The sequence below is a fragment of the Mixophyes fleayi genome, chromosome 7, assembly GCF_038048845.1.
Source record: "Mixophyes fleayi isolate aMixFle1 chromosome 7, aMixFle1.hap1, whole genome shotgun sequence".
Lineage (NCBI taxonomy): Eukaryota > Metazoa > Chordata > Amphibia > Anura > Limnodynastidae > Mixophyes > Mixophyes fleayi.
In genome coordinates, this window is record NC_134408.1 from 96,910,183 (window position 1) to 96,937,714 (window position 27,532).

The 27,532-nt window shown below is 37.5% G+C and overlaps 1 protein-coding gene across 3 annotated transcripts in view; it reads left to right on the forward strand.

Annotated features, from left to right (window-relative positions):
* Positions 1–6,449, forward strand: part of CD28 (CD28 molecule) — a 42,593-nt gene extending 36,144 nt beyond the window's left edge. Inside the window, exons 3-4 of one of the 3 annotated variants that reach the window (XM_075178597.1) lie at positions 3,171–3,295; positions 6,223–6,449. In XM_075178597.1, the coding sequence (XP_075034698.1) occupies positions 3,171–3,295; positions 6,223–6,345 (248 nt within the window). In that variant the 3' untranslated portion in view covers positions 6,346–6,449. The remainder of the gene's footprint in view (positions 1–3,170; positions 3,296–6,222) is intronic. The other 2 variants (XM_075178598.1, XM_075178600.1) reach the window with 2 other exon arrangements.
* The last annotated feature ends 21,083 nt before the right edge of the window (positions 6,450–27,532 follow it).

The following is a 27,532-nucleotide window of genomic DNA, read 5'->3' on the forward strand; positions in this document are numbered from 1 at the left end:
GCCAGCCAACTCACTGCAGACTTATTAGTGAAAATTTGGACAGTTCTGGAGAGATCATTAGAAAATAGACTGTAAATGATTGTAAATGAATGTTAATGTTATGAATAGTAATACAGGAGCAAAAACATCACAAAATCAAATAATTTGACCTATTTTTCACAATTTTTAATTAAATCCAAAACCAAAACCTTTCAGGATTTTTGGGCAAAACCTGTAACAAAACCTATACACAAAGATGTTTTAGAACTAAAACCACATCCAAAACCAAAACACGGCGGTCAGCGCACATCTCTAATATATACACAGACATATATATATATATATATATATATATATAAAAGTATATGTGTGTGTGTATTAGAGAGGCTCAGTTCCCTGAGAACCGAACACACCTGGACTTAGCAGATCCGAGTGGGCTCAGTACTTTCATGTGCCCTTGGAATTGAAAATGAGGCAAAACGTCATTGTTACGTCATACGATCTCGGATCTCGCGAATATTGGATTCTGTAAGCACCTCCCTCCGCTGCGATCCAGCGCCATTTCAAAGAGGGACACAGAAGGAGTAGCACAGTTCTTGGCAGTCTCTAGTGCAGTTGGGCAGCGTCATAGGTAGAAAAGAAAGAGAAGGGGTAGCAGTGTTCTTCAAAATCTCCAGTGACATTCAGGAGAGCTCCATTGCTCCATTTCTAATTGTCATTGCTGAAATAGAAATAATAGGTCTGGCAGGCTTGGTCTTCTAAATCTGCAGTCACATTGTACTGTGTTATATAGGTAACACACAAAGAGGAGAGCTCCATTGCTCTATTGCTAACTGTCATTGCTGCAGTCTTTGTTTGAAATTGTATGAAAATAATATTGTGACCTGTGAGGTGGTCAAAATGGTCTGCAAATGACTTGAAATTAGTATTACTGAGGTTAATAATAATGTAGGGGAAAAAAAAGAAAAAATTTGTGAATTTAGCCCAAAAAAATAGGGATTTTAGAAAAAAAATGGGATCCACAATTAAAACCAAAACATGCAAGGGTGATGTTGCCAAAACCAAAACACGAAGTTGAATCCAGATCCAAAACCAGAGCACGGTGAACATCTCTAATATATATATATATATGTATATATATATATATATATATATATATATATATATTTATATATATGTATATATAGATTCAATAATGAGATGTGTACTGGTATTTGTTTTTATGTGCAGTTAACATTTTGGGACTATTAACTGTGCTCCTTGTAATCATTTTTCTATAATTTGACTGTGCTGGCGGATGAAAGAGGGAGAGGGGGGTTTACTGGGGTGATGGACCCTCTGAGTGTCGCTCATTTCCCTCAGCGTCACAGCATGTTGCTATTGAGTAAACAACCAACAACTCTGTAGTTAGGGTACCTATATAAAAATGTGATTCATGAATTGCAAAATATATATAGTTGCTCCTATTTGACTATCTTGCATAAGTGTACGCCTACTTTCTGCTTTCTGGAAGTGCCTGCTCTGTAGGCAATGAGTTGTAAGCAATGACATTGTGGTGATGCTAACAAATTATGAAATTCATATATTGTTGGGCTCCAGGCAGCTGCTCTGCACAGCCCATTATAATACACTGCCTTTATGGTGAAAATACTTGCCTATACACTGATGTGTGACTAAAAAAATGTTGACTATAATGTCCTTCCCAACTTTATCTGATATGTAAAATAAAGGCTTTTGAAGTAAATGAAACAGGCACATAACAGTGGCAATATTTAGTTGTTTATTTGGACAATAATTATTTAATTGAATGTTATAGAAATGTGATATTACTAACTGTTATTTATCTGCTCCAAGCACAAACCATTTCCCTTTTAAAATCAACATTTTAACCACCCAAACTGATCATCTCACAGACTCTAACACCAAAACTAAAAACACAGCTTCACCCAATTTTTTCAACATTTCAATCTCACTCTCTAGTTATGACACCTAACTCCTTATTATTCCCCTTTCCATATAGGGTGTTCTTTTTATTTAGAAAAAGCCTCCAGTCAAACGCATTAATCAGTCACACTGCATTGGTCATGTAAAAAGGTAATTCACACTATGAAATTTCTGCAACCTGGCCCCTTGCTCATTTTCCCCATCACAAAGACTCTTGGGGCTAGATTTACTAAGCTGCGGGTTTGAAAAAGTGGGGATGTTGCCTATAGCAACCAATCAGATTATAGCTGTCTTATTGTAGAAAGTACTAAATAAATGAAAGCTAGATTCTGATTTAGAGGTCTATTTATTATAGGAAGAAATGTCTAATCTCCAACGAAAATATTTTCCCCTATTATTATCTTTTATTTATTAAGTGCTGCCATTTGCAGTGATGCACATTGAGGGGATCATGATAGAAACAAATAACATACAATGACATGAAACAGAAGGTAAAAATGGCCCTATCCAAATGGACTTACAGTCTAAGAGTTGTGGGGAACACTTGGTTCATAAGGCAATAGAACAATTTTAACGTGTGGATGTAGTATTATCAGCTTCCAATAATAAAGCTGCTATTGGTAGCTGGCATTTCTGAACACCTACTGATGGTGTTCCCCTATTGCTATCATTGCCAACCCCCCCCCCACACAAACGCAAAAATAAATTCCTCTCCCATGACAACCACTACCACTTCCAGGTCCAATAATAAGCCCCATATCTGTGTCCTTCAGGAATTTCAAATGTAGGATTTGCTCTTCTATCATCTTAAAAATAAATCTGATTGGCTGAAGAACTGGCAGATAACATATCATCATCATCATCATCATCATCATCATCATCATCATTTATTTATATAGCGCCACTAATTCCGCAGCACTGTACAGAGAAATCACATATAGTCATTCTATTTGTAATTGCTGCTAGGTGTTTAAAATAACAATTCAACGAATCTAAGAAATTACACAAAGCATAAAGGTGTCAATTATTTTTATATATGTAACATAAATTAAACTCCAGGCAAACTTTGGGGCAATCAGAGACTTGCTGTATCACCACCTGAACAGCCTATATATTGTTGGGTTAGTTCTTAACATAATTGGCTACATTTTACTGTCATGTTGTTTTTTTTGCATATTGTATAAGTGTGCACTTTTAATATCACTAGGCTTCTAATTGTTTAATCTGTTTTGCTTTGTACTTTTCAGAAGAGACTCTATGCGAAAAACAAGTAACCAAAGAAATTCAGAAATCCTCCTTGAGTTTGTGGGTTGCCCTTGGAGGATTTGTACTGTACAGCATCATAATCACTACAGCATTTTTATATATCTTGGTAAGAAAATGTGTTTATTTGGGACACATTCAATTGTTGGCAGAAACGCCGAAAACCTTGCGCTCCACTGACTATTACCATTATTACGGTAAAAGTGCGCAGAAAAACCATTATTACGGTAATTTTCTCGCTGGATTTCAGCTGAAATCCAGCTTACTATTACCATAATAACGGTAATAGTTTTAATTTCCCGACAATTGAATATGCCCCTTTGTATTTATAAATTCTATTTTATTAACACCGTGTACATGTAAGCAGTGACAATACCATAAAGGAGTCATTGTTGCCAGGGGTCTTAGATGACCAACATCCATACCCCTCAAATGTGCCATTTCTCAAACATATATATTTATATATATATATATATATATATATATATATATATATATGTATATATATATATATATATATATATATATATATATATATATGTATATATATATATATATATATATATATATATATATATATATATATATATGTATATATATATATATATATATATATATATATATATATATATATATACATATATATATATATATATATATATATATATATATATATATATGTTAGTTATGAGTTGCAAAATATGTGCTATTGTGCCTACTTGACTGTCTTGCACATATATAAGTGTTCTTCTACTTTCTGTTTTTGAGAAATGCCTGCGTGCAACTCTTTGCCAGATTGTGTGTCCACAAGGGATAGCCTGTTTCACTTAAGACCTGCATGCTATTGCTTTTTTGACTAAACACAAACTTAGCAACTTTTCCTGTTTTCTCCTAAGATATACTTGCTTAAGCCTCTTTAAAATTAACTAAGGGGACAGTAAGCCTTTTTCACATTTGCACAGTTTTACAATTTTGTCAATAAATGTGATTCCCTGTATAAAGTATGTCTGGTTAGCGCAAAAGGCATCCCATTGAAAGTATAGGCCACTGATAACTAGTATTTCTGCTGACAGTAAAATCTGATCTTTTTTTGTGTGGTGGGGGAGTGGAATAGGCTCTGAAGCCACGAGCCACCTGCTTAAGTGAGATCATGCTATAATATGCAATCTTCATGTCATGAACCAAAATAACTCACCTTGGAATATGAAACCATGTTTTTGTACATAGGTGTAAGACTAGGCACATTTATGCATCTAGCCTGCATTTGACAAGGCATGCCCTAATCTTCTCATCACAAAAATGTTCACCTTCTTGATATGCTAATCCATGTGTTTATCAGTAAAAGCAGAGGCAATAGCTTAAAATTATCACATAATGCCACAGAATGGCATTTGCATTGGAGTTCCAAACACCCTTTTAGACTCTCATGCTGGGCTTGGACTGCAGAATGGATTCACATGGAAAAAGACCAGAGGAAAGTTTACTGCTGACTTAATGCATGAGCTTTAAATCTGCAATCTCTGCAGTCTCTTTAATTGGCTCCTGACTAGCCACAGTCCATTTTTGGTAGGATGGAGGCTCTATATCTGTAACATGACATATTTATTTACTGATACTGAATATATATATATCCTTTTTCTTTCTTTTTCTTTATTGAGGCTGGAAATGATAGTTGCGATTTTCTTCATGCCAGGCACTCTGTAACATGATCTGATAGACGGAAGCATATAAATGGTTTTGCAGACATGTACGCATTGCCTCTTCTAGAGCTAAGCTATGTTTCCCTGGGTTCTCTTTATAATGCTATTATCCTGTGTACTGGCTCTGCCTGAACCTGTCATGATAATAGGCCCCAGTAACTGTATTAACTGCAAATTTCCTAGGACTACAAAGTGCTGGTGAGCACATCCAGCGCTAAGGTAAAAAGGGCTGCTAAAGGTAAAGAGCATGAGCATCCTGGGCTATTGGTGTTCAGAAGGTTTGATAAGAAGGTTTGAGGGTTAGACATTACAGTTGACATTACACAATCACGGTCTCTTCAAACCTGCCCAAGTTATGCCAGGTCCCCAATATTTGTCTTCCTAATCCAAACCCCACTTGCCTGTTCTAATATAAAAATTTGTGCATACATATATGTTGTACTGGAAGAACTAAAATTTTCACCGTAGATCCTTTGCCCTATAAGTATGTCAAATATTGTATAAAGTAAAGAAACTTGTTATATGACACTAACTGTGAGAGTTATGGAAAAGTTTATTTTTCATATTTTAGTGATTTCTACCTAGTGTAATGCTCATAAAATAAAATACATTTAAATTATGTGTTGCCAATAGAAAGGTTATTCTACAAAAGCAAGATAAACTTCACTTATTATGTATACTAAGAAATAAAAATATTATGCCCATTTGAATCAATATATCGCATAATGTGTTTGGTTTGGTCATGTAGGAGAGAAAGCTCTGCCATCTTGAAGTGTTAAACATAGGGTATCACAGGGATAGGAATGATTAGGACTCTCAACATTTTTAAATAAAAATAAATGGTACACCCATGTGACACGAGATTTTCTTACCATAAAGTGTATCCCATTTTTTCTTTTGATTTCACAAAGAAATACTTTATAGGGTATATAAGTTATATATCCCTAGTTATCCTGTTAATTTGGGTGTATCAAAAGTCCAAAAAGTGGAAAAATAAACAATGTGATGTAAAAATTTATAGTAGGATACATTTTTGTTTACCTTGGGAAAATTAATACTTGTGGCAGCCATAGGAATGATAGGAATGTCTGCTGGATGAAAAGATTTTGTAAAATATTTTCTTGAAGATGTGTCTGTTGCTCATCACATTTATTCTATGAATGTTATCTATGTATTTATGTTAGAAAATACCATATGACCAGCTGTTAATTCTTCAGCACACAGATGTAATAGGCTTAAAACTGTCTTTTAGATCTTCTTACACATACAAACTGTTATTACTACTTTTTTCATGTCTATTAATAATGATAATAACAACTCTGCAATTATCTTACAGAGAAAAGGAAGAAGAACGAGAATTCAGCAGAGTGAATATATTAATGTTGTCCCGCGACGGCCTAAGAACCATAAGTCTTATGCACCTTATGCTACCACTCCTGTTCACTCTCGTACTCGCTGACTACTGCATACTCTAACCAGCTATTCCATCTGCATGCATTTTAAAGACTGTTGCAACATCAAAACAGGAATTTATCTGCTTGAATAATAGAACTTTATATTTCATCATTTCTTCAGTGACTGCTCATTTTTTCTAAATTGTATTAGTTTGAAGAAAAAGTTATTTCATATGTTTAATCTATTTTAGAAAACTTATTTTAGTAATTCTGACATATTTCTTGATTTCATTCTCTAGTTTATCAGTCAAAGCTAAATAGTTATAATATATAAAATGAAATGAATAAGCATGCATCTATATTCAGCGTTTGAACAATATTTGATTCAGAAATGCACAGCTTCACTGATCCTAGAGGAATAGCATCCTCTTACTTTATTATTCAGCAATTTAAGGCCTCATTTAGAGTTAGAAGCAAATTTATTTAAGGGGTGCAAATTTTGCACCTGGACAAACCAAGAGGTGCAAATGCATTTTTTTTTATTGCCTACAGGGATAATACTGCATGCATGTATCACAAGAATATGGAGCAGCTTATTTTTACACTGCGATTTAGAGCTAGAACGCTACCTCCATCTCCCAACTCTAAATCTGTCAGCACATTTTAAATTTGCTCTCCCTTATAGAACAACATGGTTTTGCCAAGGTGCAAAATTGTGCATTCTAGCTGGATTTACTCCTTACTCTAAATGAGGTCCTTTGTGTTTAAGTGCTCATTTCACAGATAATTCTGCCCATTGTGTAGCTAGCATGGCTTTTAGATTTGCTAGCCACATTTTCTGATATAAATTCAGATCTAGCTCAGCTACCTACTATAGACTACTATAAACTCTGTATGCATACTCTACTATATAGACATCTTAATTCCGATTATACCATCAGGCACAAGCCAGCCTCATTACACCAAGTGAACTTATTTCACTTCTTTTCTAGTCAGTGACCATTGATATTTTTTTGAATTACAAAGTGGCGGGTAGCCTAACATTGATTTAGTACATAATTATTGTACACTGACTAGAAATTGAATCCAAATATATTGAAGGGACTATTTTCCCTGATAATAAAGAACTTGCTATATATCTTTAATCCCGTACAATCCAGGAGAACGGATTGAGTGCAACCAGTTATTTTAATTCACAATATTTGTTCTTCACTAGCACAATACTATTTTATTATTTCACAGGTCATCATTTTAAGATTTATTATCAATAAATGTTAAGTTTTAGAATGGACGTTCTGTGGTATTTATAATTGACATAGAAAGGGATATCTAGTGCACCTTGTTAATAAACTCATGTTCTTTCTATGTGCTTTGTTATATCTGTGCACCCCAGATATGAGTTAAGAAAGAGGATTTTAATCCTGAAACATTTAGACTGACTGGGTACATGTCCCACAGTTGGTGCGACAGGGCAATTTTTTTTTCATAAATTCAGATCTATCCATTATATTTGGCTACTATATAAGTCTTGTATTTTCTCAAAAGAAAAAAAGGAAGTAATTGACTGTGAAAACAATTTCAAGAGGATTTCTAGAAGCAGATATATATGTTCAAATGGACAATTTGCACAATATCAGCACTAAGCCATTACTATATGGCAGCCAAAATTTTAAATTTGATGAACCAGAACTCAGATGCTCTAACTATCTGGGCAGGCTTGATCGGTTGTGAAGAAGAACATTGGGAGTCACAGCACTCACATAAGCCTATGTGATGTTTGTGACAAAGAGTTAATCACAGCAAACCTATCTGGTCTGTCTAGAAATTATTAATATCCCCTTTCTAGATCAAATGCTTACTATTAATTCAACACTGCTGCCACCAAGGTTTGTTTCAATCCAAAATTAAAAACAACCAGAGTTATCTTTACCCAAATTATACTATGTATTTCACTTAGGTAGCGCTATATATGACCAAGCTTAATTAACACATAAATTGATTAAGAACATAGACTGAACATTATTAAATGTAATTTAATGTGGCAAAATAGCCACAATGCTTAAGGCATATATACAACAATAAGATAGCAAAAATTACATTCAGTACTGTGTTACAGAACAGTTGCTTAAGAAAAAAAAAAAAATTAGAAAAACTCACGCAGTTCCTTGATTTCTGTGCTGGAGAAAGTGAAAAGTTTGACATAACTTCACTAACTAAGTGATGCACTTAGTACCTATTTGTCCTTATAAAAATAAACAGAAACATCTTGAATATAAATTATGTACAATATTGCATTGATGTGGACATTTCTTATATGAAATTATAGATCTGACTATGTGCTCTGAATTCAGTATGGACGGTCATAAATTTCAAAGTGACCTGTGACCTGATAACTGTGCTAAGAAGACACACAGTCCACAAGCTATAGCCCCTTACTACAACACAGATCATAATGAACCAGAGGTGCCTGACTATGGAAAATTGTCAGTTGATCTGCCAGCAAAGCAAAATTAACCCATTTGTTACCTGTCCACAAAGAGTTCAGAATTTACACACAATGCATATTTTGGATATTTTTAACTCTTGATTATATCATAACTATGACAGCTTTCCTAAGAATTGGGACAGCACTGATCTACATCTTATCGTGATGTCACTGGGATCCTTAGCAACATTATTAAGGGGCGCCTCTGATCCAGTTAATTTCTAAACTCATGCCTATGCACTGCAATACAATTTTCATACTAAATGACAAGACCACTGGATATAAGCATAAATTACCTACTTGTTCCTCCATTTATCCATATACAGATATGCATCACAGTCTGACATTTTTTTTAAAGTTCAGGGGCTAGATTTACTAAGCTGCGGCTTTGAAAAAGTGGGGATGTTGCCTATAGCAACCAATCAGATTCTAGCTTTCATTTATTTAGTACCTTCTACAAAATGACAGCTATAATCTGATTGGTTGCTATAGGCAACATCCCCACTTTTTCAAACCCGCATCTTAGTAGCCCCAGGTCTTTCTAATTCAATTAAATTTGTGTTTTAATGATTGCATCAGGTTTGTCCAACACTTCCATTTAACATAAATTTAATTGAAGATACTTCCACACAGTATTCCTGAAAGGAAGAGTTTAATAAAAATGTTGGTTTACACAACTGTTAAAATCTTCTGAACCTTTCACCTCAGGATCTGTTGAGATAATATTTTACCACAATCTACGAAAGAACTAGGATTTACTATACATTGTAGACTATTTACTATCAGACATCTCACCATATCTTCTTCACCGCTTCCAAGTTGTACTATTTGATGTGCAGTGTAAGTGAGGGCAAAGCGTGTCGCTGAAACTGCGCTGCCAAGAAGAAGCATCAGCTGCGCTGGTTATGGCTTCTGCCGATATCTGATTTCCATATGCCACTGCTGTCCCTCTCTGTTCATTTTGCTGACTATTTGTTGCTGTAACTATAATTGCACTTATTATGTGTTTCTTGACCATTATTTCCCTATAACTTAAACTAATGTCTTTCCTATCTTATTTTCTTTTAAATTTTTCTTCGCTGAGTGGGAACTGACTTGCTATGTTCTTCATGTCTTATAAAGAGAAGGGAAAGGAAAGTGGTTGGGTAAGATGCACTAATCACTCCACATGCATATATGCAAACAACGGGAATTTCCAAATAATTTAAAACTTAACTTTTAATAGTATCAATTCTAAAAGAAGCAGCGAAATATATGATCAGAATAAAAATGTAATAATGAAAATGATGTATAAAAACTGATAGCACCTCAGGTGTCTCAATATCACAGATAGTTGTGAACAATAGATATAAATAGACAAAATTCAAGAGTATATCTCTCCACTAATATATGTAACCCTCTATGCTGTGTAGTTGCAGCGTAAATAATATAGTAAAAAGCAGCTGTATGGGTTATGGTTTTTTCCAAGGGTCCGATGTTGCTGCGCTATTTGATTAGATGTAAATCTCTTTTCTAATATATATCTCCCTCTGTAGTGTATAATCACAGCATGAATGTTGTAATAAGAAGCGGCTATGCGGGTTATAGTTCTCTCTCGTAATCCGCTGTCATACGCTTTTCTGTGAGCCCATATATAGTATGTTGCATCCTACTGCCACTCAATCATCATTTGTTGCTAGATTCGCCACAAATGTAACGGACCACGTATAGTTTACTGGTTCGGAAGTCAAGGGAATAATAATTAAACAAATCCTCTGTTAGATCTCAAAATTATGCCCCTTTATTACTATATTAAGCCTGCTGCAAATTCTTATATATATTATGGTATTCAGTTCACGTAATATAATGTGGCAGGATCGAGTCTTATATGTGATATCTTATCTATTAACCTCTCTGATTTGATCATTGTTATGATAAACGTTGTGAATGACATATAATTTAAGTCATCCTAGAAACAAAGAAGGTAAACGAATTTTCATAACACATATATTCTAAACCTATATCAAATAATCAGTTTAATAACTGTATACTTTTAATAGAGTATGATATAGCCTAGAGTCATGTTCCGTGTTCCATATATATACTCTGAGGAGATCCAACTAAATAGGCATTGACACGTCTGCCGAGAGTATGGTGGTGAGTTAATTTTTAGTAATAGGATAAAGAACTCTGCCGCTAATAATTCTCCCTAATAGGTTTAGAATGACGGCTGCAACTGAGACATCTATAATGAAGTGTTATTAGTGATTCACTGAAAGCACTTCAGTATAGATGTTATTAAAGTAATTCTATCGTTTTCAAATAAGCATTGCATAGGCGATTGTATTGTGTTTCTAACGCACAAAGTGATTTATTTTAACAGATGTAAATAGTCAACAATTCAATACATTATTATATTATGATACAGTACAGTACAACCAATACCAAAAGATACATACATACCGCCCTCTTATCGCATGCGCTCGCTGCGCTAACCACGGGACCCAGTGGACAGTATATCTGTTAGAATACTGTGATCAGTGGAGACTGAGGGCCGTGGGGGTGCAGCTATGATTATATACAGTACAGTGTTACACAGTGAACAATAGAGATGACGTAGCTTGCTTCTATAGGTCCAGACAAGGGTGGTTCCAGGGTAAACAGGTCATAGGCTGATTCAATCTAAGGAATCCAAAGGTGGGGGTCGTCTCTCCAGGGGATGAGCTCCTTTCTTCCCGCCAATGCTCCAGTTACAATTAGCATTTCATAGCCAGCATCATACAAAGGTTTATTCCCTAACATCAATAACTAGAGTATGCAATATGCGATCTCTTCGGTGATGGAACCGGACAGCTGCTGATGATTAGGGTTTTAATATGATACTAGGCATGATACCTTTCCTATAACCTGAACCTTGAATATCACTGAAGTGTACATATAATCATATTATATAAACTAATAATAAACCAAATACTATCTGCTCATAAATTACAGTGTAACGGAACCAATATGAATATGAATTATATAAATAACTAAATGTTGTAATGCGAGTGTGTGCATGCGTATTTTACCGTGCGATCGCACCATGCCACGTGTTACGTGGCGTACGGATCTGTGTTACATGGCGTACGAATCGCAATCGCACGGAAAAACAATATTAACCAATATACTTTCGTTCATCCAATTATACGACTTCGACATGTCTCAGTTGCTTTCCTTTCCCTTCTCTTTATAAGACTTATTCAAGTTTTTTGATGTACCCCTTACCTAAGAATTATATCCAAACGAGATAAAATAAGATTCTTGATACAATAAGGGTATTATCACTTCTTAACAATTAGTGCAACCTATTTGCTTCCCCTTTTTCCTTGCCTGGTATGTTCTTCATGTGTAGGTATGGTGTTGAAATTCAAGGTACTTGATTCTACCTTACGTACCAAAGTGATCCCCTATTATTATTATACTCCTTATCCTGTTTGATTCTTTGACCCTTTATTGCATAGAAATGTTATCATTGTTATTCAATACTACAGATATTTTAGTTGTTTATAATCCTCGCCTCATCACAAGGGAGACAATTGTTGAGATCTGGTGGACTTCTTACCTTCCAGATGTTTCCCTTATTTATGGTTAAACTCACATTTCAGTTATGTATCCTGAATTTTTTGGGCTATGCTTTCAGAATTTGACATTTTTCTACACTTTTTTTTTGACTGCCCACATAGCTTAAGAGTCTATTGTATGTTAATGGTGTACTTAGCGGACACAGTGGTATGGGCTGATACAGCTATATTGGTATTACAGACTATTCCCCAACATCTCATATACATTATTTCACCATGACTGATCTTAGATACTGCTCATCGAATGTAGGCGGCATTAACTCCCCAATAAAGCACAGAAAACTTTTCACATATATAAACAAGGTGAAAGCAGATATAACATTCCAGCAGGTGACCCATTTTGCCGCCCTTGAGCATGAAAATTGAAATATGCTAGATAGTGTTTTGACCTATGCATTTTATAATTCCAAATCAAGAGGGTAATTAAAAAAGCCCTCAGGTAGACATACATTATAAATTTGTGGACACTTTTTGCCATTTTATAATATTTGATATTACAACTGAGTGTACAACATACACCCTCTGCAATATATATGCAATGAAGGTTTATAGTAAAATATTTTTTCTCAACATTCCCAATTATTATTGTCAATAGAGGATATTCCTAATTAGAAATCGATGTACATCCTCTTCATTATATAACACTGAGAAATGAATTGAAACATAGCAAACATAGGATAAAATTGTGGAAACACATCATTTGTAAAAGACCGCCAGTGGTAAAAAAAAAAGGGGGACTATATGTGTAAATCCCACAAGATAAAGTGAATCCTTATTCCACAAATATGTGCAAGGTAGAGCAACCTCTTCATAAAGGTAAAGCACACAAAGGAAGGTGTTATGCAAGTTTTGTCGCTATCCAATAATGATTGTCGAATATCGATTTGTGTTTCCAAAGCACAAAGTAATTTATTATCCAAAAGTAGCAGAATAATTCAAGCGAAATAATAATACTTATCGCAGGCGCTCTGGATCCAGTGAACAGTCATTCAGGTCTGAAGGCTGTGGTCAAGGAAGACTGGTCACTAAGCCCAAAGCTCCTGCTTATATGCAGTCAGAGATACAGTAAAACAAAGCAGATGGTGTGACTTGCTTCTATTGGTCCAGGCTTCAGGAAGGTCCAGTGTACTGCAGGTCATAGGCCAGTTCAAACCAAAATATCCAATGGTGGGGGGGTCATCTCTCCAGGGGATGTGCTCCGACTTTCCTGCCAAGACTCCAGTTTCAACTAGTCTATTAGCATTTTATAGTCAGTATCACTTTAAACATTTATTCCCTAACATCAATAACTAGAGTATGCAACGTGCGATCTCTTTGGCGAATGAACCGGACAGCTGCTGAAGAATAGGTGATTAAACCGATACTAAACATGACACAGTTCCTGCAACCTGAATTTTAATTTTCACCACCATGCCTATAACTTATAATATTAAACATAAATACTGCTATATTTTGACATAAATAACTATGTGTTGTAACTACAATTAATGGGTACTAATTACAAATGTGTGTGTTCGTGTGAATGTGCATAAAAGTGTAAAAACTGTTATTGTCACGTGTTGCGGCTGGATACGCCCTTCCACGCCGTAGCATGCTCTACACATATTTTCAGACAAAGACAACCAAGTTTGCTCGATATTAGTTGAAATGACTTTATCCAATTTGCTGACTTCGACAAAGGTCCCTTAGGACATCTGCTTACAAGACCGTGGTGATTTGTGTGTCTATATTAGGGAATTTAGACTGTAAGCTCCAATGGGGCAGGGACTGATGTGAATGAGTTCTCTGTACAGCGCTGCAGAATTAGTGGCGCTATATAAATAAATGATGATGATGCTGATTTTAAGGCACATCAAAAAGGAGGAGTAGATGACATCAAACGTTGCCTCTCCAGATCCTTCAATACTCGTCATATGAAACATGAATAAGGCATATCTAGTGTAATACCATTTATTTCCATAATCATGATAAAATATGCACCAATAGCGCACAAGAATATATCCATAAATATGTAGTTTTAAATACTTATACCGTAGAGTCTGAATGGAACAGCATGTAACAGACACAAGATGGTCTCCCCAGGAGCTTCTGCTGACGCCAACAGGTTTCGGTAGAGGATAGAAAGGTTCACCCCACGACACCGACGCCACCTTACACATATTTTTGGAATAAGGATTCACTTTTTCTTCTGTGATTTACACATATAGTCCTCTCTTTTTTTTGCCACTGATGGCCTTTTACAATTGATGTGTTTCAACAATATTACCCTATATTTGCTGTTTAAATTAATTTCTCAGTGTCATATAATGAAGATGATGTACATCTATTTCTAATGAGGAATTTCCTCTATTGACAATAATAATTGGAAGAGCGAGCGCTCAAGGTACACATTATTATTCATTTGTTTTTTTCCTTACTGTTTGGAGAGTTTGAATGACTTTCCTGATGTGTCTTCTAGGCTGCACACGCACTCATTAGCGCCAGTCCTTGACTTATCTTTTTACATATAATTAGTGGATGAGATCTGGGGGTAAAAGTATCAAGCTGAGAGTTTTCCGGTGGGTTTGAAAAACCAATCAGATTTTAACTATCATTTATTTAGTACATTCTACAAAATGATAGCTAGAATCTGATTGGTTGCTATAGGCAACAGCTCCACTTTTCAAACCCGCCGGAAAACTCTCAGCTTGATACGTTTACCCCCAGGTGTTCAAACTTAGCAGGGTGTTTAGCAAATGTCTCACCCAAGATGGCAGCCTCCAGTACTGCAGATAGAAGTCACGCTTTTCCCAGGATAGAATGCTGCATACGACCAAAATGGAGATGTACAATCTCGATGATTGCTGAAAAGGCATTGACCTGGTGACCTGGACCACCTGTTTGACACTGTCTGTAAATTTGGGTTCCCTGAACCTTTCAGAGACCTTCTCCTAGCACTATACAAAACCCATATCCACGAGTCATGGTCAATGGCCATATTTCTATGCCATTCATAGTTCAAAGAGGGACCAAACAGGATGCCCTCTCTCCCCTTTGCTTTTTGCCTTGACGATAAAGCCTCTAGCAATTGTGCCAAGAAACAACCCCTCTTACACAGGACTTCATGTTGGCAACTGTGAATCTACCTGATATGTTGTTGCTGGTGTCTAAACCTGAGATTTCAATCCCATGTATTTTGAAATTCATACACGATTTCGGCAGTTTTGTGGGATGCAATGTCAATGTTAACAAATCTGAACTCATTTTCTCCTCTAGTATAGACCACATGCTTAATTGTCCTGCCATTATATCTCAAAATAAAAAAAAACAAAAGGCAAAATAAAATACCTGGGAATTCACATCCCATCTCATATACACAACTTATATAGACTGAATTTTGCAATATTCATTACAAACCTAAAAACCACCTTGGTCCATTGGAAAAACCTACACCTTTCCCTTTTTTGGAGGAATGCGGTGATCAAGAGTGTTATTTTCCCTAAATTCGCTTATGTCATTCAAGTGATTCCCATTAGTATAACCAAATCAATTGCACCAAAATATTCCTGAAATCTTTATTGGAGAACAAGAAACCCAAAATAACTCAAACTAAACTTATTCAGAATAGGAAACAGGGTGGCGTTGGCTTTCTCAACATTATGGCTTTTACCCAGGTCACCCCGTTTTCCTCCAACTGGCTCCTTCGCTGTAACGCTGATGGTTTTTACCAAGGGTTGGACATTATAGAGGCGCCAGGTCCTTACATTGCCCCCTTAATAGCTGCAATATAATTCACAATCATTGAGATACTCCACTTGAAGTAATGAGCCAGCAATCTCTATGCTCTTCCTCTCCACTTACCAGTACTCTATTTGTAAGCTTTGCACACAATCCAAACATATTATAAATAGCAGAAGACACCTCAATAGTCAGCAGTAGAAAACTTTCCTGTGCATACTGGTGATGAAATGATTTACAATAAGAGAACAGCTGTTTCACATAGAGATGTGCGCTGACCCCTGTGTTTTAGTTCTGGATGTGGTTTGGTTCTAAAACATCTTCATGTTTTGGTTTTGTCCCAAAATAAAGAAATGTTTTGGTTTTGGTTTTAGATATGAATTTAATTAAAAAGTATAAAATAGGTACAATTAGGTGATTTTGAGATGTTTTTCCTCCTATATTTCTATTTTTTAATGATCTTCACAACTGTCCAAATTTTCTCCAATTTTGGCCCTCTCCAATGTGTCACACGTGCTGCTTAACAATTACCTATTTGGTGTATCTTCTTTTTTTTATGTACTTGATCTATATAACTTTGATAAGGATTATGATGAGGGGGATGATAACATTCTCATTTGTCACCATTGACGAAGATGACCAATGACCACTGTTATACAAATGCCCATGATTCATTTATTAACATCCCTATCTATTCTCCAGTTCAAAAATCAAAATGTTGGCTTCTATCACAAAAGTGGCAGTCCCTGGCGCTGAAGTGCTTGTTTTGTTAATTTATGTGTATGTCCTTTTTAACATATGCTTGGGTGGGTGGGCCCAAGGACAATGCCATATTAACATTATGGCCCTCTCATCATTTTTTAAATGTCTACTAATGCCGCTGTCCGTAGTTGTGTCCACTCTCGTCTTAATGAAAGATTTTGTAACGCTGTTATTGCTGCATTTGCTTTCACCAATTCAATTAAAAAAATAATTAACCAGTCTATGTGGTTTTCTAACTCCATCACATAGTGTACATTTTCAGCCATCATATCTTCATCTATACATGTATTCTGTGCAAGTGCCAAATTATGTTCTCTTAATGTCTCAGAATGTAGACTTTCAATTACATTGTCCTGTCAAGACAGATGTTTTTGGCAACCAAATCTACTTTAATATCAGTTATACATACTTACTTGTGTGGGAAGGCCAACTATTGAACTATTTGAACTGTCTGTTTTACATATTTCTTACACTTCACTAATTTAACATATATATATTACACTGATCAGCACTCATTTTATTGCCAATCATAATAGAATGATTTTGGGATAAGTTTGTGTTGCTGATTCCAAATAGGACCTGGGTTTTGCTCTATTTTTTTTAGATAATTGATACCCATTGAATTTACTATCAGGCAGAGCCTACTTACAAATCGCAATGAAATTGTCTCAAGTGATACAAAAGTAAATACATAAAATGCAGAATGGCATTTATTTTGTATATAATACCAGATAAACATTCTAAGCTCATTCGGATAATTACAACTAATGCACAATAAAACGCTGTTTGTACAATTTTGTTTTATATGAGTTATCAGGGCAATCACATTGAAGGCTCCAAAAATAGTCTGCCATCATGTGTCTGTCCCATGTGCCTTGATACCTTTCCTCCATTACCATTATATCTTTATGAAACCGCTCCCCTTATTCTTCACTACAATCACCAAGATTATCTGGAAATCTGTGTAAGTGGCTATGGAGAAAATGCACCTTTATGCCCATATTAGTACCCACATTTTTAAAGTTTGTGAGCATGTTTGTACCAGTTCTTAATAATTGTATGCTTTGTGGTTACCTAAGAAGTTATTGACAACTGAGACATAACTGCACCAGGCAGAAGCTTCAACACCATTCATAAATTTTTAAAGTTAGAATCCTTGCTATGATTGCAAATTTGAGGGCTATCAAAGATTCCAGCTTTTATTTTTTTCATATTTAATCCTTGGAACGATCTACAAATGTATTTGAAGCAATCACCATCTTTTTCCAAGACCTTAACAAATTGTTTCAGTAGTCCTAGCTTGATATGGAATAGTGGAGGAATTATTTTTTTTCCTGTCAACCAATTGATTTTATTCTTACTTGAAACACTTTGCATATACAAATTATCACTACAACCACTCCGTATACGACTTATTTACAATGATTACATGTATACAAACATATTACATGGATGAGAAGGGCAGCATGGTGGCTAAGTGGTTAGCCCTTCTGCCTCACAGCACTGGGGTCATGAGTTCAATTCCCGACCATGGCCTTATCTGTGTGGAATTTGTATGTTCTCCCCATGTTTGCGTGGGTTGCCTCCAGGTGCTCCGGTTTCCTCCCACACTCCAAAAACATACTGGTAGGTTAATTGGCTGCTATCAAAAATTTACCCTAGTCTCTCTGTCTGTGTGTGTGTGCATGTTAGGGAATTTAGACTGTAAGCTCCAATGGGGCAGGGACTGATGTGAGTGAGTTCTCTGTATAGTGCTGCGGAATCAGTGGCGCTATATAAATAAATGGTGATGATGATGAGAAACAAGAAAAACACAATAGACAACGAGAACGTCTCAACTGTCAACTTTCAACTGACTGCTGGTTTGGTGACCGGTCACTTATATATGGAAAGGGAAGATTTTAGAATGATCTCGGAGTGAACACCTAGAATATTTGCTTGTCTCACCTTCTAGAATGTTATGGTAGATTCCCATATGCACGTGTTATGGCTAAGTTCCATATTATTTGTAGGATATCCATTATCTCAAGAACTAGAGGGAATTTGATTAAAAATTCATTTTTGAATTTAGCAACCACAAAATATCCTAGATTAATTTAAATATCCTTATCTACTAATTTATTTTTGTTTGACTGTGTTATATATACATTCCATTTTTATATACATTCCATATTTATATACATGGGTTTTCAGGACTTCCTTCGCCGCAAGTCTGAGTTGAGTTTAGCCAAAAGGATGAATCAAGATTATCATTTTAATCTCACACAGGACATTAGTATGTAGATTCATGGTAACTGGATGTAGATATACATGGTAACTGGTAACTGGTAACATGGTAATATATCAGAGTCCCTCTGATGAATGCTCTGCCCATCGAAAAGTGCATAGTGCTAGTCTTTGAAATTTTTAGTATGTGTGTGTCACTCTCCATGATGCATGCTGCCCAACATTCCAAATTTAGTGTTTCAACATTTTTATCATTGCACCTTACACTACATTATATTTGCTGTTAAATTTATCTAATGTGCTTGCTCTAGTAGGTGGCATAATAGATGCCAATTTTTTTTTCAGCCACTGCAATGTTCTACATGCGGTCGCTGAATGTCGAAAATGCCCAGAAAAAACCCTCACGCAAGTCCCTTTTTTCCCACTCAATAAAGATGTCATTCAATGATACTCAACAGCTTTTGCATTGTAAAATACAAAAAAGTTTAGAATATAGCAATTTTTTGGAGGGGCTCTACTGCTGATCCTCACACATAAACACCCAGTTTTTTTTCTCACTTAATACATATGATACTGCCCCACACAAGATTACTTTTACTTAAAATTGTCAAAGAAATAAATCTAATTGTTTTTTGGGCTCTGCTGCTAATAGTCATACTACAAAGGCACACTGCTTTTCTCCACCAAATATACTAGTTAGTTCAGTATGATAGCTAACTCAGTCTATATACTAGTACTTTATATACTGTATATGCATTAAGAACAACCAGTATTCCCTATTTCATCTAAACTCTCTGACAGATTGAAATTAGAGCCAATTGATCAACAAAATATTCTAGCTAACTGATTCCTAACTGAGCTGTCTTAATGCATGGGCAGGCTGGGCACTTGCCTGGGGGTGCCATGAGCATAGTGGCCCCATAGGCTTGCCATCTTTTCAGTATATTATTCAGGGAGATTTATTGAAACGTTTATTACAACGTTTAGGTGGACTAATCACCTCAGTATCAGTTGTTATCTGTACATGTGATCTTGCTGTTGTGAATACAAATCTTTATCTTGCCGAAAACAACGTACATGTACTAATTGTACATAAGCAAGACAAAAGCAACACACATCATTTTGTGAAGCCGTAAAGCTATAATAGAGTTCTTCTAATATTTTATCAATAATTTACATTTTTATCCCTGTGAGTGGTTGTGTAGGTAGGGTCCAAGTGCATTGCATTGCCCAGCCTATAATGCTTTTAAGATTAATGTGATCCCTACAAAACTGCTTTCCAATAATCACAACTATTCTATTGTTGTCTCTGTCTCTCTTTCACCCTAAAGCTGTATTCTGTAGTTTATCTTTAAATGCTACTTTCAGAGCAGAGGACTGTAGATAACCTCCCGACATGCTATCTGTTCTAAAATGGCACATGAGAAAATGAGGGAGGGCTACATACATAAGAAATCGAACCAAAACTCTTGCAAGTTTTGCATTCATACTTTACCGGGAAAGTACGTTTTACCTTGTAATGAGATCTGAAATTGGCGTGTGAAGCTTTCAGGTTAGACAGAATCCGAACCGCTCATCTCTAATGTATATACATAGTTGCATGCATTAGTATTGTTATTTTTTTAAAAAAACTGTTATGCTCATTTATACATAGTTGCATACATTTGCATATCGGTTTTAATGCTAATATTTTTTTTAAAATGCTAATGTGACAGGATGGACAGCCTATGCCACCCTGTCTGTTGTTGCTGGGAACCGGCGGGGCTTACTTTGCCACCGTTCCCTTTCGTTATCCAAAAAGAGCCCTCTTGCCGCAGTAGGAGGGGCTTACAAGGGCTGCCACCACTGGACTCCTTACCGGCATCCAGTACCGGGATTGTTTTGGGTCACTGATGCTGCTAGCGTATCTCATTGCTGGTGTACCTGGGCTGGTCCTCCTGACCTCTTACTATGGATCAGGGATGCTGTGAATGGATCCCCCCTGGCCTAACACATGGACCAGGGCTGCTGGGTAGTAGACAGAGTGGTGGTACTGGAAACGCTTGGGTCCAAAACCTCAAAGACAGCCGGAGAACGGATTAGGTTTAGGGTCTAATCTGTAGATCACAGGAATACAACAATATTGAAGATGGTTCCAAGCAGTTCTTCGAAGCAAGATGGTTTATTTGCTCACACACACTGATGGAAGATACCAGTGTGAGCAGGTCAGATGAAAAATTAGAAGAACATTTACATGCTCACAGAGTGTTAGGAACCCCTCCAGCCAGTATATGAAAACCCGGAGTCTGCTCTGAAGTCAGTTGTTCACTGGAGCCCCTAGTGGTGGGGACAGACTTGGCCGCAGACAACAGAGGGTCGTGAGATGAGCACTGACTGGGGAGAACCCAGCAATGGAGTGTAGAATCAAAAAGCAGAGTGAAATCCGGACAAGGGTCGAGGGCCGGCAGCAGACAGTGAATCCAAAAACAAGCCGAGGTCAGGGGTCACATGCAATACACAGGGTCCAGAAACAAGCCAAGGGTTATACACGGGAGATCAGGTCTAGCAAAAACAATCAAGGAGCAGAAACAGGGAGCCTATCTACACTGGGAGCTATAACTGGCTATAACTGGCAATGATGCTCTGTCCTCACTGCCTTAAGTAGCGAGAGGAACCAATCAGGGCAGTGTGCAGCGAGACTCCTCCCAATACATATATTATGTACTCCTAGTACATTCAATGGACAATTATGCAGCTGTTGTCTCCCTAAGACTCCATACATCAGCAGCATAGGAGACTGCTTAGAGAGACAGTCTTATAGTAAGGTAGTAAGATCTATATCTGTAATACAGTGTTATTTTAACTGTGCGCATGCGCCCGGCTGTAGGACAGCTGGCCGGATGCTGCGGCAGACAACAGAGCGTCCCGGTTGTGCCATATTTCTTCAAACAGAATGCCACCATCCAGGGGCTGGCTGTCAAACTTTAGCCTGGGGGGCAAGACTTGACTCCACAGCCTATTAGGAACATTTTAAAGGAAAAAAATGCCGGTGGCCCAGTGACCCAGCCCAAGTTAGCCCACTATGGGACCCTGTCCCACAGCCCAAATTTCCCATGCCGCCTTTACCGCTGCCAACAGGATGCCAGGGAGGAGACAAAGAAGGATCCCTGGACGAACCCCAGGAGACCTAGTTGGAGGTGACAGGGAGCCTATCCCAGGCTCCCGAGGAAGAATGTAAGTATCTTGATTTAATAATATAGTATTTTAGTGTGCTTTTTCTTTGATAATTCTGTGTTTGCCTAGGCCTAGACAAAGATTGCTATTATACATGGGCCTAATACATGTTAAGTACATTAAGTAAAGTGAGCCCCCACAACACATGCATGTGCCTCCAAAATGCAGTCCTCTGGTAAGTACTGTGTGAACACTGCGATGAATCTTTCAGATAATTTCTATTAATGTAGCAGCTCTGACCTCTGTAGAGCTAGAAAAATGTGGGACCAAACTACACCTATACATGTAATAATGTTATGATGTTAAAATGTAGTATTTTAATGGTTTTATTTTTTTTACAGAACCAACACCCTCTCTTGACATTGTGATTAAAAAATTAAATGAAAAAAAATGCAATAAGATAATGATATAATGAATTTGTTTATAAAAATGTTTGTAGTTGGATTTTTTTTTGTGTGTGTGTATGTGTTTTAGTTTTGCAATAATAATATCTTAATAATGAGACATATTTGTTAGTAAAAGATGTGATAAAGGGTTTATTGTTTGCATGGAATCGTGCAGGTTGATGAGGTAATGCAGTGAAAGGGTTAATATTATTTACTTGTCAGGAAAAATCTATTAAGGAATAATAAGGGCAACTAGGGTAATTAAGGAAATAAATATTTAAAATGAATGACTTGCATATTTTTCACCTCACAGGCGAGCAGCCAGGCTCATACAACCTAAGGCTGATCCGTCCCTCTCCCTTACACCCTGGGCATCCAGACATGCCCATGTCCCAACTCATAACATCCCTTTTCATCTTCTCCCACACCCATCAGAGGTGCTGCATCTATCTCTGCATTCATATTGTTTAATACAATGCACAGCATCACAAGATGCACCCGGTGGCTGAGAGAGCTACAGAGACTATGAAGAGCTGAATTCCTGCACAGAGAATGTGTGACCAATGCTCAGTATTAGGAGGTATGGAATGACTGGCATTGTGTGGGAGAGGGGTGGTATTGGGTAGGGATGTGCACCGGCGACTTTTGAGGTCTCGTGTTTTGTGTTTTGGATCCGGATTTTCGTTATTTTTGGGGTTCGGATTTGTCTTGCAAAACACTTGACGAAAGGTCTTGGTTCGGATTTAAGGTTTTGGATTCGGATTTTTTTTCAAAAAAACATAAAAAGTTTAAAAATCAAGTTTTTGGGCTTATTTTCACTCCTACGCTATTATTAACCTCAATAACATACAATAACAAGCATTTCCACTAATTTACAGTGTATTCTGAACACCTCACAATATAGTTATTAGTCCAAAACGTTGCAACAAGGTATCTTTCTGGACTGCGTAGAGGAGTGGTCACCACAATATATATTAAAAACCCTGAACTTTTATGATTTACATCAATAAATGTACCTGGACTGCGTAGAGGAGTGGGTCACCACAATATATATTAAAAACCCTGAACTTTTATGAATCGCACCAATAAATGTACCTGGACTGCGTAGAGGAGTGGGTCACCACAATATATTAAAAACCCTGAACTTTTATGAATCGCACCAATAAATGTACCTGGACTGCGTAGAGGAGTGGGTCACCACAATATATATTAAAAACCCTGAACTTTTATGATTCGCACCAATAAATGTACCTGGACTGCGTAGAGGAGTGGGTCACCACAATATATTAAAAACCCTGAACTTTTATGAATCGCACCAATAAATGTACCTGGACTGCGTAGAGGAGTGGGTCGCCACAATATATATTAAAAACCCTGAACTTTTATGATTCGCACCAATAAATGTACCTGGACTGCGTAGAGGAGTGGGTCACCACAATATATATTAAAAACCCTGAACTTTTATGATTCGCACCAATAAATGTATCTGGACTGCGTAGAGGAGTGGGTCACCACAATATATATTAAAAACCCTGAACTTTTATGATTCGCACCAATAAATGTATCTGGACTGCGTAGAGGAGTGGGTCACCACAATATATATTAAAAACCCTGAACTTTTATGATTCGCACCAATAAATGTATCTGGACTGCGTAGAGGAGTGGGTCACCACAATATATATTAAAAACCCTGAACTTTTATGATTCGCACCAATAAATGTACCTGGACTGCGTAGAGGAGTGGGTCACCACAATATATATTAAAAACCCTGAACTTTTATGATTCGCACCAATAAATGTATCTGGACTGCGTAGAGGAGTGGGTCACCACAATATATATTAAAAACCCTGAACTTTTATGATTCGCACCAATAAATGTATCTGGACTGCGTAGAGGAGTGGGTCACCACAATATATATAATAAGAAAACCATCAACTTGTATGATTCGCACCAATAAATGTACCTTGACTGCGTAGAGGAGTGGGTCACCACAATATATATTAAAAACCCTGAACTTTTATGAATCGCACCAATAAATGTACCTGGACTGCGTAGAGGAGTGGGTCACCACAATATATTAAAAACCCTGAACTTTTATGAATCGCACCAATAAATGTACCTGGACTGCGTAGAGGAGTGGGTCACCACAATATATATTAAAAACCCTGAACTTTTATGATTCGCACCAATAAATGTACCTGGACTGCGTAGAGGAGTGGGTCACCACAATATATTAAAAACCCTGAACTTTTATGAATCGCACCAATAAATGTACCTGGACTGCGTAGAGGAGTGGGTCACCACAATATATATTAAAAACCCTGAACTTTTATGATTCGCACCAATAAATGTATCTGGACTGCGTAGAGGAGTGGGCACTGGGCACCACAATAAAATATATAAAAAACCTTCAACAGGTCTGCATTACACTACACATACGGCTGCTCCTCCATCCTCTCCATCATATACATGTTGGAGTTTTAGCGTGTGACAACCTCTTGTTTTTGATAATGTCAGTGCATTTTGAATATTTTTCAATTTGCCCCACACCACTGAATGTACTTTATCTATGATACGCATCTATCTATCTTGACTGCGTAGTGTGGTGGCCCCGGTACACAATTTGGTACCGAGGCCACAATATAATTAAAAAACCCTCCACGTGTCAGAATTCCACCAAAAAAGGGTATGGACTGCGTAGTGTGGTGGCCCCGGTACACAATTTGGTACCGAGGCCACAATATAATTAAAAAATTGGGCATCAACTGTCACCGTTGTTTAATATCTGATACACCTAAATATGGACTGCACAGTGGAGTGGCCCCAGTAGTAAATTTGGTGCCGGGGCCACAATACCTCCTCCAACTTCCAAGTGTAGTGTTTATAAAGACAGACAGCGTCGAAGTGTTATTAGTTGACTTTCTTAACCCTAAAATTGTCCCTGTTGCAAATATTCGTGCAATGGACAGTTACTTTTTTATTGAAAGACTCAAGCTTTCAAGTGTAGTGTTTATAAAATATAAACAAGAATACAGTAGTTTTAGAGCACGTCAATACCTCTTGTTTTAAATTATGACAGGGCATTTTACTTTTGGTTTAATTTCTTGAATTTTTTTAAATTTGGTTTTACTTTTTGAACATGGCAAACGACTGTTGATTGGTCATATAATGCAAAAAAAAAAGGTCCAAGATGGAATTGTCCTTGGGCCCTCACACCCACCCTTATGTTGTTGAAATAGGACATGCACACTTTAACAAACCAATCATTTCAGCGACAGGGCCTACCAAACAACTTTGGCTGAAATGATTGGTTTGTTTGGGCCCCCACACCAAAAAAGCTATTCATCTCTCCCTGTACAGACTAAACAGGCTCTACTGAGGCAAGATGTCGTCCTCATCCTCAACCTCTGATTCCTCTCCCCCTACAGTGTGTACTTCCTCCTCATCACACATTATCAATTCGTCCCCGCTGGACTCCACAACCACAGGTCCCTCTGTAGTATCTGGAGGGCAGTGCTGTACTTCATTGAGGAATTGATTATTCATTTTTATAAACATCATTTTTTCAACGTTCTGAGGAAGCAACCTCCTTCGCCGCTCACTGACCAGGTTCCCCGCTGCACTAAAAACTCTTTCCGAGTACACACTGGAGGGGGGACAACTCAGGTAAAATAGAGCCAGTTTGTACAGGGGCTTCCAAACTGCCTTTTTTTCCTGCCAGTAACAATATGGACTGTCTGACATGTCTACTTAGATGGTGTCAGCAAAGTAATCATCCACAATTTTTTCTATTGTGACAGCATCCAATGCAGCGAGAGTAGACATGTCTGCAATGGTTGGCAGGTCCTTCAGTCCGGACCAGATGTTATCAGCATCCCCGCCAGTGCCTCTTTTGGGAAAACTGAGCTTTTTCCTCGCAGCCATAGATGTGGAAGAAAATGAGGGTGGAGCTGTTGGCATGTCACGGTCCTCTTCAGAGGACAATCTCCTGACCAGCAGGTCTTTGCACCGCTGTAGACTTGTGTCCGCCGGAAACAGAGACACAACATACGCTTTAAACCGAGGATCGAGCACGGTGGCCAGAATGTATTCCTCTGACTTTAAAAGAGTGACCACCCTCGGATCCTGGCAAAGCGTACGAAGGGCTACATCCACAAGAGCTACATGCTTGGTGTAATCGCAATGGCTTACCAGCTCCTCCCTCACTTTCTCCAGCTGCTTCTGCAACAGCCTGATCAGGGGAATGACCTGACTCAAGCTGGCAGTGTCGGAACTGACTTCTCGTGTGGCAAGTTGAAATGGCTGCAGAACCTTGCACAACACGGAAATCAGTCTCCACTGCGCTTGACTGAGGCGCATCCCCACTCCTTTGCCTATGTCGTAGGTGGCTGTGTAGGCCTGAATGGCCTTTTGCTGCTCCTCCATCCTCTGCAGCATATAGAGGGTGGAGTTCCAGCGCGTCACAACCTCTTGTTTGAGGTGATGGCAGGGCAGGTTCATGCTTTTTTGATGTGCCTCTAGTCTGCGGTAGGCACTGGCTGAATGCCGAAAGTGTCCAGCAATTTTGCGCGCCACCGCAAGCATCTCCTGCACACCCCTGTCACTCTTGAGGTAATGCTGCACCACCAAATTAATGGTGTGGGCAAAACATGGGACGTGCTGGAAATTGCCCATATTTAATGCCCGCACAATGTTACTGGCATTGTCTGACACCACAAATCCCCATGAGAGTCTAAGTGGGGTAAGCCACTGGGAGATAATTTCCCTCATTTTCTCTAATATGTTGTCAGCGTTGTGCCTCTTATTAAAGCCTGTAATACACAATGTTGCCTGCCTTTGCACGAGCCGCCATTTTATAGT